General features: G+C 40.0%; 1 protein-coding gene across 2 annotated transcripts in view; it reads right to left on the reverse strand.

Moving 5' to 3' along the window:
• The window catches only part of NALCN (sodium leak channel, non-selective), a 300,944-nt gene that overhangs the window by 173,951 nt on the left and 114,393 nt on the right, over window positions 1–12,600 (reverse strand). For both annotated transcript variants that reach the window (XM_061435322.1, XM_061435321.1), the window contains one exon: window positions 8,773–8,904. In XM_061435322.1, coding sequence (XP_061291306.1) covers window positions 8,773–8,904 — 132 coding nt within the window. The remainder of the gene's footprint in view (window positions 1–8,772; window positions 8,905–12,600) is intronic.

Below are 12,600 nucleotides of genomic sequence, written 5' to 3' on the forward strand. Positions count from 1 at the left end.
CTAAGCAACTGAATTTATGCTTAAAGACTGTTTTCTAGACTGCAAGTTGACTCTTAATGATTTATTTTGGATTTTCAAAATAATTTATTCTGGAATATGTGGGAACTCAAGAAATTACTTCTCTGAAAGCTCATGGCCTCTGGTAATCTATTTTAAAAATAAACTTTATAAAATATTACATAATGCCATTTCCTTAAATACTGTATCATTATAGTCCATAAACTTGAATTGCTGTTGTTATAGCCATTTTGAGGATTAACAGACATAATAAATTCCTTTAAAGCACTTGGCAACATAATGCAACTTCTAAAAAAAAAAATAGCAGCTCTTATGTTGTTAGTCTTACTATATTTGAATTCAACACAAAGGGATGTTTGTTGACATGCTCTGTGTCTCTAGAGGCTTCCCTGGCAGATCAGATGGTGTTTCTATAGCTTAAACCAAGATCAAGCTCATTGCTTATTTTTGTAAAGAAAGTTTTGCTGGCACACAAGCACTCTGAAGCCACATTTCCTTCAGCATAACAACAGCAGAGTTGAGTAGCTGAAGCAGAGGACACATGGTCTGAAAAATCTGAAATGTTTACTGTCTGGCTCTGCAAGAAAAAAGTCTGTTGACTCTTGGCTTAAGCCCAAACCACCTTTATCAATTTTTTTCAAAAGAGAATATTTTATAAAAAAAAATCCAGTGTGATTAAAATGACTTATCCACATTCATTTGAAACTCGCCACTTTGACTTGTGTAGAAGTTTCTGATACAAAGAAAAGAGATAATGTGATTGGAATAAAGATGAAGCACACTTTGGGAAACTCAGGTACACCTCATCAGTGAAGAGACATGGAACGAATTCGGAATGTTTCAGTAGTTCAAGAATAAAGCGACACCTGTTGTTTTTTAAGTGAACAAAATCTCTACTATGTTGTTGATGAAAATCAAATTTACTTTCAGTGGTTTTGGAAGTGGGCAACAATTAATAGAAAGATAGCATGTGCCATATTTTACCATGCAATCCCACCTGATGCAAAGAGCCGACTCACTGGGAAAGACCCTGCCTGATGCTGGAACAGACGGAAGTCAGGAGGAGAAGAAGATGACAGAGGATGAGATAGTTGAATGGCGTCACTGACTCAATGGACATGAGTTTGAGTAAACTCTGGGAGATGGTGAAAACAGGGAAGCCTGGTGTGCTGCAGTCATGGGGTTGCAAAGAGTCAGACACAACTTACTGACTGAACAACAACCTCTCTTGTTGATTTTTTAAATTAAAAAAATAGTACTATTGGAATTTCTTGGGGGCACGGTGGTTAAGAATCCGTTTACCAATGCAGAGGACACAGGTTTGATCCCTGGTCTGGGAAGATCCCACATGCCTCGGGGCAACCAAGCTAGCGCGTCACAACTTCTGAGCTGCAACTACTGAAGCCTGTGTGCCTAGAGCCTGTTCTCTGCAACAAGAGAAGCCTCTGCAATGGGAAGACCCACCTCGCCGCAACTAGAGAAAGCCTGCACCGAGCAACGAAAACCCAGTGCAGCCAAAATAAATAAAAAAATTAATTTATTTTAAAGGAATAGTACTATATAAAAAAAGAACAGCAAGGATTTTTCATCTACCATTGGATGCTACCTATACCCTTAAATAGTATCAGTGAACTCTACACTACTAGAACATTTGAAGTTTTGTTGGAATTTCTTATAGTATGATCATCTATTGGGTTATGTGTAGTGGACTTGAGGTGGATAAACCTAGAATCTGTCAAACAGAGTGAAGTAAGTCAGAGATAAGTCAGAAAGAGAAAAACAAATTTCATATATTAAGAAGAATAACAGGCAAGTTTGACCTCAAAGTACAAAATGAGGGAGGGCAAATACTAACAGAGTTTTGCAAGAGAACACACTGGCCATAGGAAACACCCTCTTCCAACAGCACAAGAGAAGACTCTACACGTGGACATCACCACATAGTCAATACTGAAATCAGATTGACTACATTCTTTGCAGCCAAAGATGGATAAGCTCTATACGGTCAGCAAAAACAAGACGGGGAGCTGACTGTGGCTCAGATCATGAACTTATTGCAAATCAAATAAATTGAAGAAAGTAGGGAAAAACACTAGAACATTCAGGTATGACCTAAATCAAATCCCTTATGATTACACAGTGGAAGAGACAAATAGATTCGAGGGATTAGATTTGATTGACAGAGTGCCTGAAGAACTATGGATCGAGGTTCGTGACATTGTACAGGAGACAGGGATCAAGACCATCCCTAGGGAAAAGAAATGCAAAAAGACAAAATGGTTGTCTGAGGAGGCCTTAAAATGGCTGAGAAAAGAAGAGAAGCTAAAGGCAAGGAGAAAAGGAAAGATATACCCATTTGAATGCACAGTTCCAAAGAATAGCAAGGGGAGATAAGAAAGCCTTCCTCAGGGATCAATGTAAAGAAATAGATGAAAACAATAGAATGGGAAAGACTAGAGATCTCTTCAAGAAAACTAGAGATACCAAGGAAACATTTCATGCAAAGATGGGCACAATAAAGGACAGAAATGGTATGGACCTAACAGAAGCAGAAGATATTAAGAAGAGGTGGCAAGAATACACAGAAGAACTATACAAAAAAGATCTTCATGACCCAGATAACCACGATGGTGTGATCACTCAGCTACTGTCAGATATCCTAGAGTCCGAAGTCAAGTGGGCCTTAGGAAGCATCACTATGAACAAAGCTAGTGGAGGTGACAGAATTCCAGCTAAGCTATTTCAAGTCCTAAAGGATGATGCTGTTAAAGTGATGCACTCAGTTTGCCAGTAAATTGGGAAAACTCAGCAGTGGCCACAGGACTGGAAAAGGTCAGTTTTCATTCCAATCCCAAAGAAAGGCAATGCCAAAGAATGTTCAAACACAATACCATTCATCTCACACTAGCAAAGTAATGCTCAAAATTCTCCAAGTGAGGCTTCAACAGTACATGAACCAAGGACTTCCAGATGGAGGTCAAGCTGGATTTAGAAAAGGTAGAGGAAGCAGAGATCAAATTGCCAACATCTGTTGAATCTGAAAAAGCAAGGGAGTTCCAGAAAAACATTTACTTCTGCTTTATTGACTATGCCAAAGCCTTTGACTGTGTGGATCACAACAAACTGTGAAAAATTCTTAAAGATATGGAAATACCAGACCACCTTACCTCCCTCCTGAGAAATCTGTATGCAGGTCAGGAAGCAAGTTAGAACTGGACATGGAATAATGGTGACTGGTTCCAAATTGGGAAAGGAGTACGTCAAGGCTGCATATTGTCACCCTGGTTATTTAATGCAGAGTACATTATGAGAAACACTGGGCTGGATGAAGCACAAGATGGAATCAAGATTGCCGGGAGAAATATCAATAACCTCAGACATGCGCATGACACCACCCTTATGGCAGAAAGTGAAGAACTAAAGAGCCTCTTGATGAAAGTGAAAGAGGAGAGTGAAAAAGCTGGTTTAAAATTCAACGTTCAAAAAATGAAAATCATGGCTTCCAGTTGCATCTCTTCATGGCAAATAGATGGGAAAACAATGGAAACAGTGACAGATTTAATTTTCTTGGGCTCCAAAATCACTGCAGATGGTGACTGCAGCCATGAAATTAAAAGTCGCTTGCTCTTTAGAAGAAATGTTATGACCAACCTAGACAACATATTAAAAAGCAGAGACATTGCTTTGCTGACAAAGGTCCATCTAGTCAAAGCTATGGTTTTTCTAGTAGTCATGTATGGATTTAAGAGTTGGACCATAAAGAAGGCTGAGTGCCGAAGAATTGATGCTTTTGAACTGTGGTGTTGGAGAAGACTCTTGAGAGTCCCTTGGACTGCAAGGAGATCAAACCAGTCAATTCTAAAGGAAATCAGCCCTGAATATTCATTGCAAGGACTGATATTGAAGCTGAACCTCTAATACTTTGGCCACCTGATGTGAAGAACAGACTTTGGAACATTGGAAAAGACCCTGATGCTGGGAAAGATTGAAGGCAGGAGGAGAAGCAGACAACAGAGGATGAGATGGTTGGATGGCATGATGGACATGAGTTTGAGTAAGCTCTGGGAGTTGGTGATGGACAGGGAGGCCTGGCCTGGTACTTTCCATGGGGTTGCAAAGAGTCAGACACAACTGACTGAGTGACTGAACTGAACTGATACATATAGAATCTAGAAAAACAGTACTGATGAATCTATTTTCAGGGCAGGAATAGAGAAGCAGACATAGAAAACAGACTTGTGGACACAGCAGGGGTAGGACAGGTTGGGATGAATTGAGAGTAGCATTGAAATATACACTTATCAGTGTAAGATAGATAGCTGGTGTCAAGCTTCTGTATGGCAAGGGAGCTCAGCTGGTGCTCTGTGATGACCTAGAGGGGCAGGATGGAGGAGCAGAAGGGAGGCTCAAGAGGGAGGGGACATATGTGTATTGATAGCTGGTTCATGCTGTTGTATAGCAGAAACTAACACAGCATTGTAAAGCAATTATCCCCTATCTGCTTTTAATAACGATCCATACTTTCTGTGCTGGATTTGCAGCAAAATTATATCCATTTTTCAGGTGTTCGGTTGGACATAATTTCTTTGTGGGCCTATGTCATTGATTCTGCATAGCATAAAAACTTGTTACTATTTACTGTCTATATTTCTTGCTTAACTGTAAGCTCCATACACCACAATTCTAAATGGCTCAGTGGTAAAGAAGCAGCCTGCCAAGCAAGAGATTAGGTTCAATCCTTGATCCAGGAAGATCCCCTAGAGAAGGAAATGGCAACCCACTACAGTATTCTTGCCTGGGAAACCCCAAGGACAGAGGAACCTGGCTGGCTACAGTCCATGAGGTCGAAAAGAGTCAGACATGACTTAGCAACTGAACAACAACAAAAAAAGTTCCAAATATGACACATATATTAGGCAATGTCACGTCACAGAGACTATTTCAGAGAAAGTTTAATACTAATGATATTTTCTTAAAGGAAACACATCTCCACCAAGGGAGGAATTCGTAAGTGACTCCTTAAAAGTTCTGCATACCCACATAGAAGTTTGTATTCAATAGCTGTATACCATCAATTCTTTTTCTGAAAAATTGATGTGTGGGTGGATTGACTTTTTGTTAACCAAATCCATTTTTAAATGCACTGGGAGAATTCCAGATATAGAAGAGAACCCAACTCTGAGGCAAATTGATTTTGTATGTGGAAAGTGCTTTTGTAATAAAAATAATCACATTGTGATGCTTCTGCTTTTTAAGTTTTATTTTTCATATTGGATTTCTCCAAGTGTAGCACAGCTAGATATGTATTCCTCACTTACATGATGAATGGGTTTCTAAAGAGTTGTCCGTCAATCAATTTTTCCATAAATACAGAACCCCTGAATTCTAAGGTCTATTATAGACATAATTCTTCACAATAAAAAAGGCAGGGGTCTCTGGAAATCATTAAGAAATATTTAGGCAACAAATGTTAACAAGATTATCCCAGCAGTAAGATGTGCTACTACAAAACTCTAGTATGGGCTGAAGGAAGCAAGAAGATTTGTTATTTTAATCACTTCAGTTCAGTTCAGTCGCTCAGTCGTGTCTGACTCTTTGCAACCCCATGAATCGCAGCACACCAGGCCTCCCTGCCCATCATAAACTCCTGGGGTTCACTCAAACTCATGTCCATCGAGTCGGTGATGCCATCCAGCCATCTCATCCTCTGTCATCCCCTTCTCCTCCTGCCCCCAATCCCTCCCAGCATCAGGCTCTTTTCCAATGAGTCAACTATATAAGGTGGCCAAAGTATTGGAGTTTCAGCTTTAGCATCAGTCCTTCCAATGAACACCCAGGACTGATCTCCTTTAGAAAGGACTGGCTGGATCTCCTTGAAGTCCAAGGGACTCTGAGAATCTTCTCCAACACCACAGTTCAAAAGCATCAATTCTTTAGCACTCAGCTTTCTTCACGGCATCGATTCTTCAGCGCTCAGCTTTCTTCACAGTCCAACTCTCACATCCATACATGACTACTGGAAAAACCATAGCCTTGACTAAATGGACTTTTTATGGCAAAGTAATGTCTCTGCTTTTGAATATGCTATCTAGGTCGGACATAACTTTCCTTCCACGGAGTAAGCATCTTTTCATTTCATGGCTGCAGTCACCATCTGCAGTGATTTTGGAGCCCCCCAAAATAAAGTCTGACACTGTTTCCATTGTTTTCCCATTTATATCCCATAAGGTGATGGGACCAGATGCCATGATCTTTGTTTTCTGAATGTTGAGCTTTAAGCCAGCTTTTTCACTCTCCTCCTTCACTTTCACCAAGAGGCTTTTTAGTTCTCTTCACTTTCTGCCATAAGGGTGCTGTCATCTGCATATCTGAGGTTATTGGTATTTCTCCTGGTAATCTTGATTCCAGCTTGTGCTTCTTCCAGCCCAGCATTTCTCATGATGTACTCTGCATAGAAGTTAAATAAGTAAGGTGACGATATACAGCCTTGAGGTACTCCTTTTCCTATTTGGAACCAGTCTGTTGTTCCATGTCCAGTTCTAACTATTGCTTCCTGACCTGCATACAGGTTTCTCAAGAGGCAGATTAGGTGGTATGGTATTCCCATCTCTTTCAGAATTTTCCACAGTTTATTGTGATCCACACAGTCAAAGGCTTTGGCATAGTCAATAAAGCAGAAATAGATGTTTTTCCAGAACTCTCTTGTTTTTTCCATGATCCAGTGGATGTTGGCAATTTGATCTCTGGTTCCTCTGCCTTTTCTAAAACCAGCTTGAACATCAGGAAGTTCATGGTTCATGTATTGCTGAAGCCTGGCTTGGAGAATTTTGAGCATTACTTTACTAGCCTGTGAGATGAGTGCAATTGTGCGGTAGTTTGAGCATTCTTTGGCATTGCCTTTCTTTGGGATTGGAATGAAAACTGACCTTTTCCAGTCCTGTGGCCACTGCTGAGTTTTCCAAATTTGCTGGCATATTGAGTGCAGCACTTTCACAGCATCATTTTTCAGGATTTGAAATAGCTCCACTGGAATTCCATCACCTCCACTAGCTTTGTTCATAGTGATGCTTTCTAAGGCCCACTTGACTTCACATTCCAGGATGTCTGGCTCTAGGTGAGTGATCACACCATCGTGATTATCTGGGTCGTGAAGATCTTTTTTGTACAGTTCTTCTGTGTATTCTTGCCACCTGTTCTTAATGTCTTCTGCTTCTGTTAGGTCCATACCATTTCTGTCCTTTATCGAGTCCATCTTTGCATGAAATGTTCCCTTGGTATCTCTAGTTTTCTTGAAAAGATCTCTAGTCTTTCCTATTCTGTTGTTTTCCTCTATTTCTTTGCATTGATCGCTGAAGAAGGCTTTCTTATCTCTCCTTGCTCTTCTTTGGAACTGTGCATTCAGATGCTTATATCTTTCCTTTTCTCCTTTGCTTTTCACTTCTCTTCTTTTCACAGCTATTTGTAAGGCCTCCCAGAGAGCCATTTTGCTTTTTGCATTTCTTTCCCACGGTGATGGTCATGATCCCTGTCTCCTGTACAATGTCACGAACCTCATTCCATAGTTCATCAGGCACTCTATCAGGTCTAGGCCCTTAAATCTATTTCTCACTTCCACTGTATAATCATAAGGGATTTGATTTAGGTCATACCTGAATGGTCTAGTGGTTTTCCCCACTTTCTTCAATTTAAGTCTGAATTTGGCAATAAGGAGTTCATGATCTGAGCCACAGTCAGCTCCTGGTCTTATTTTTGTTGACTGTATAGAGCTTCTCCAACTTTGGCTGCAAAGAATATAATCAATCTGATTTCGGTGTTGACCATCTGGTGATGTCCATGTATAGAGTCTTCTCTTGTGTTGTTGGAAGAGGGTGTTTGCTATGACCAGTGTGTTCTCTTGGCAAAACTCTATTAGCCTTTGCCCTGCTTCATTCCGTATTCCAAGGCCAAATTTGCCTGTTACTCCAGGTGTTTCTTGACTTCCTACTTTTGCATTCCAGTCCCCTATAATGAAAAGGACATCTTTTTTGGGTGTTAGTTCTAAAAGCTACCTATTTCTGACTACATCTTTAGCATAGGCTGTCACACCTCAGATTTTTAGAAAAGAAATCTATTTTCCTCCAATCTCGTCCTTGGTACTGTTGAGCTGAGTTCATCTATGATATTCTGAGTCTGTGCTTGCCTACACTTTGGAAGAAACAGACACACAATATGACAATGGAGAGAAAACACAGAGGTGGGAATAGAAACACCTGTAGACGGCCAGGGTAACAGCCGGGGCAAGTGTTGCCTTGGCAACGTGACTCGCGCACGTGACACACAACGTGGGGAAGATCACTCAGGCCTAGGGGCCAGGAAACAAATCAGGCAACACGGGACCAAGGGAAACACCTCGCAAGTAGACAGTGAATCAGCTCTGTGCATGCTCAGTCGCTTCAGTTGAGTCTGAGTCTTTGCAACCCCATGGACTGTAGCTCGCCAGACTCCTCTGTCCATGGGATTCTCCAGGCAAGAATACAGGAGTGGGTTTCCATGCCCTCCTCCAGGAGATCTTCCCAACCCAGGGATCAAACCTGCATCTCCTGCACTGCAAGCAGATTCTATACCCACTGAGCTATCAGGGAAGCCCTGAATCAGCTTTGGTTGAAGTCAAATGATGACTGAGCTGAAATGAACTTTCACATTTCTAAAAGCTGCTGCCATGAGCCGAGGTTCTCGGGTGCTTTGAAAAGTGACCTGTGCCCATGAGCTGCTTACCTCTGCCAGGTAGAACTCGTCATACTGTCTCTTGAAGCTTTCTCCTTTGTGATAGTTGCTGGCGGCCACGATCACGTCCACGGTCACCATGCTCAGGATGAACATGTGGAAGACAGACGACCGCATCATTTGCTGAGGAGGCAAAACAGAAGAACTCTTAATAAAGAGACAGACCCACGATTCAACATACCTATGTGCTCAGACTTTGCTGGATCTGCAACATCTTTGTTATATGCTACTGTGAACAGTCTTTCTTTTTAAGAAAATTTTATTTTATTGATGCAAAGTTGATTTACAGTGTTGTGTAAGTTTCAGCTGTCCAGCAAAGTGATTCAGTTACACATATTCACAATATACACAGTCCTTTTTCAGATTCTTTTCCATTGCAGTTTATCATGGGATATTGATTATTAGTTCACTGTGCCATATAGGAATACCTTGCTGTTTATCCACTCTATATATAATAGTTTGCGTGTGCTTAACCCAAACCTCCAATACCTCTTTCCCCCAGAACCTCCCTCTGCTTGGCAAACGCATGTCCAGAACAACTTTTCTAAGATAACTTGATGATTGTCACTACATATTGTGAGAAAAGCAATCTTTTATCTGCAGGCAGCTAAAAAGTACCTGGGGAGATAGTTTCAGAGACTTTTGGTTAAAAGCTGAAAATACATTTCACTGAACTTGTGTATAACCTATATCTTAATTTTCACTGGCCAGTTAGGAAGCTCTTATCCTTACTGCTGACTGTATAGAGAAATTATTTTTGGAAAGCTGATACCACATAACAAGTAGCGCTTTATTCTACCAAGAGAAAAAGCTACTGTTGATGAAAGCATTTTAGAGATAAACCGCAGAACTGGAAAAGCAGAAGAAACCTAAGATATATTTATTTTTTAATGTATTGCTTCTGTGGATTATTCATTTCTTTAAATTACTGTTTTTAACAATTTATTTTCTATGTTTTAAACCACTTTATTAAAGTATGGTTGATATTTAAAAATGTGGTTCATATTGAACATGTATAACTCAATGAGATTGGAGATAAATATACACCCATGAAAGTATGACCATCAAAGCCATATACATATCCATCACCTCCCAAAGCTTCCTCTTGCCTTCTCTATTAATATTATTATTACTACTTGTGGTAAGAACACAACATAAGATCTATCCTCCTAGTAAATTTTAAATATACAGTAGAGTACATAGCTACAGGTACTATGCCATAGACGTTCATAATTTACTTACCTCATATAACCAGAACTTTATACTCTCTGCATAAATGTTATTGAAAATTATACTACAATTAATAATAGCTGATGTCTATATTTATAATTATTATGTGCTCAAAGCCGTCGTAAGTGCTTTACATAAACGAAGTCATTTAATGTCCTAACAGTTCTAGGAAGTTATGCTAATTTTATAGAGAAGGAAACTGAGGCTCAGAGAAGTTAAATAACTTCCTCACTGTCACACACATACTGAAGACGAAACCACAGTTTGGATCCATATCTGGTCCAAGCCTGCTGCCTACCTGGAGGTAAAATAATTAGGTATTTGAAAAATAAAGGCTATTATTATATTAGCTATCATGTTTTGAATACTGTAAGTATGTTATTTCTTTCACTTCTTTCATCTCCACCATAACCTTACATAGTGGGATATATTACCCACTTCTTCCACAGAGTTCAGACAGGTTAAGTCACTTGTCCAAGGTCACACAGCAAGTACACAGCAGCGCCAGACTCTGAACCCACGTCTGCTTAAAGTGCATTTTAGGAGCTCCTGCCCACTGTGGGGCAGGAAATACATAAAAGGAAGGGGTAGAAGCTGAAGACCCTGGGCAGCAGAAGGAGGAGAGGGAAGCTGACCACACAACGAATCACTGAGTCACACCCCTTGGCACCAACTGCCCGGGGTACAGAGCCACAATGAGCCCCGTTTCGGGGCTTAACTGGTTCTTATAGACACATGTGGACACCACCTGATCTTGACCTGAGAGTTCTTCAATCTTTGCAACTGAAAGAACCTAACGAAAGCAGAAACCAAGAAGAGGAAAAGCGAGAAAAGGATACCTCTGAGCCTGCCGTCAGCTCTCTGCATCCAGATGGGTGCCTTCTTGTGGGTTCATGACCCTGCAGTCAGCATGGGCTCTGAGCCAAAGTGCGTGGACCTGAAACTCTACCACGCACGAGCTCTGTGGCCCTGAGCAAGGTTCTTCAACCTCTCTGTGCCTCAGTTTTCCCATCGGGAAAATGGAAACAAGTATCGGCTACTCCAAAAGTTGTTATCATAAACGTATAAATATCTGTCAGCTCTCACATCGGTGTTTGCATATTATAAATGTTCTATTAAGACGTGCAGTTAAAAAAAAATGTGACCGAGGTATTTTTCTGTTCAGCAATGAAAAATAAATTGCCCAAGGTCAAAAAATTAATTACACTGTATATTTGACTGAGTCCAGAACCAAGTGAGATAAATAAAAGCGATAAAGTCTAATAATGTGAGAGATGTCACAGCCACTGGAAAAGCAGGTATTTAGTGAGGTTGTGTGTCACCATGGCTACTGATGGGTTCTTACATCCATTTATTTGCCCTTGACTTTATTTCATGGATAATGCAAAATCAAATTCCAGGGCTGTCAGTCAACATATTTAAATGCACGTCAACTTGCTTGCAGGAACTACTGACCTTCATAACATTGATAAGCATATCAGCTGGCAAGTTTCTATCCTCATTAGAATTTTTATTTAGTCTTTCTTGCATTGAGAGAGTTAAAATTCCCTAACCATTATTCCTTTTCTAGACTTTTTTCAAGGTAACGTTCTATTAAAAACATTTCAACTGCTTTCCACTTCATCTGCATGACAGAAAAGCCACAACTTTCTCTTTCTATTTTCCTTAGCTGTGGATTTATGTCTTAAGTAAACTGTTATTACCAAAAGGTCTAAACAAAGCTTTTAGCCATGGCTGTCAAAAAACTTTTAAATTGGTTTTGTAACTGTCACTGCTTCACTATGGTGCTGTCGTTATAATTAGGTTGTTTTTTGTCTGAATGTCTACGTTTCCCTGTTGGTACAGAGTCATTAAAATAATCACTTACAAAGGATTTTGATACGCTATAATCACCATCGTTCAGCTGACTTCTTCCACAGTAATAACTTTCAAATATTAAATAAGAATTAAGGTGATCAGTATGTATGGTAGCCAAATTTAAATAATAAAACCAGGAACTCTAGCTTCAAAGGTAGAGCTAGTTTACATGGGTCACTTCAACTCGGTCCAACTCAACCAACGTCTGAACGTGGCTATGGGCTTCCTCAATGTAGAATGGCTGGCAACATTGCACTTAGACTCACACTTACATCTATAGGACAGTCCAAATTTATATCCATCAATTTTTCACTTTGTTATAAAAATTTTAACGTAAAGGAAAATGTTAAAGTTGTCAGTGCCACAAAATATCATTTAACTTGGGATTTCACAGTTGTATGATTTAGTATGGATGCAGGATATATAGATGGATAGATATAAACATACACATACATATGGATGTATATATGTATGTGTGTATATATATTTATATATGTGTGTGTGCGTATATATATATTTATATATATGTGTGTGTAGGAAATGACAACCCACAACAGAAGCGACTTAGCATGCATGCATATATATTCATGCTCAGTTGCTCAGTAGTGTCCAACTCTTTGCAATCCCTTGGACTGTAGTCTGCCAGGCTTCTCTGTCCATGAGATTCTCCAGGCAAGAATAGTGGAGTGGGTTGCCAGGCCCTCCTCCAGGGAATCTTTCCGACCCAGGACT

The sequence above is a fragment of the Bos javanicus genome, chromosome 12 (genome assembly GCF_032452875.1).
Source record: "Bos javanicus breed banteng chromosome 12, ARS-OSU_banteng_1.0, whole genome shotgun sequence".
NCBI lineage: Eukaryota > Metazoa > Chordata > Mammalia > Artiodactyla > Bovidae > Bos > Bos javanicus.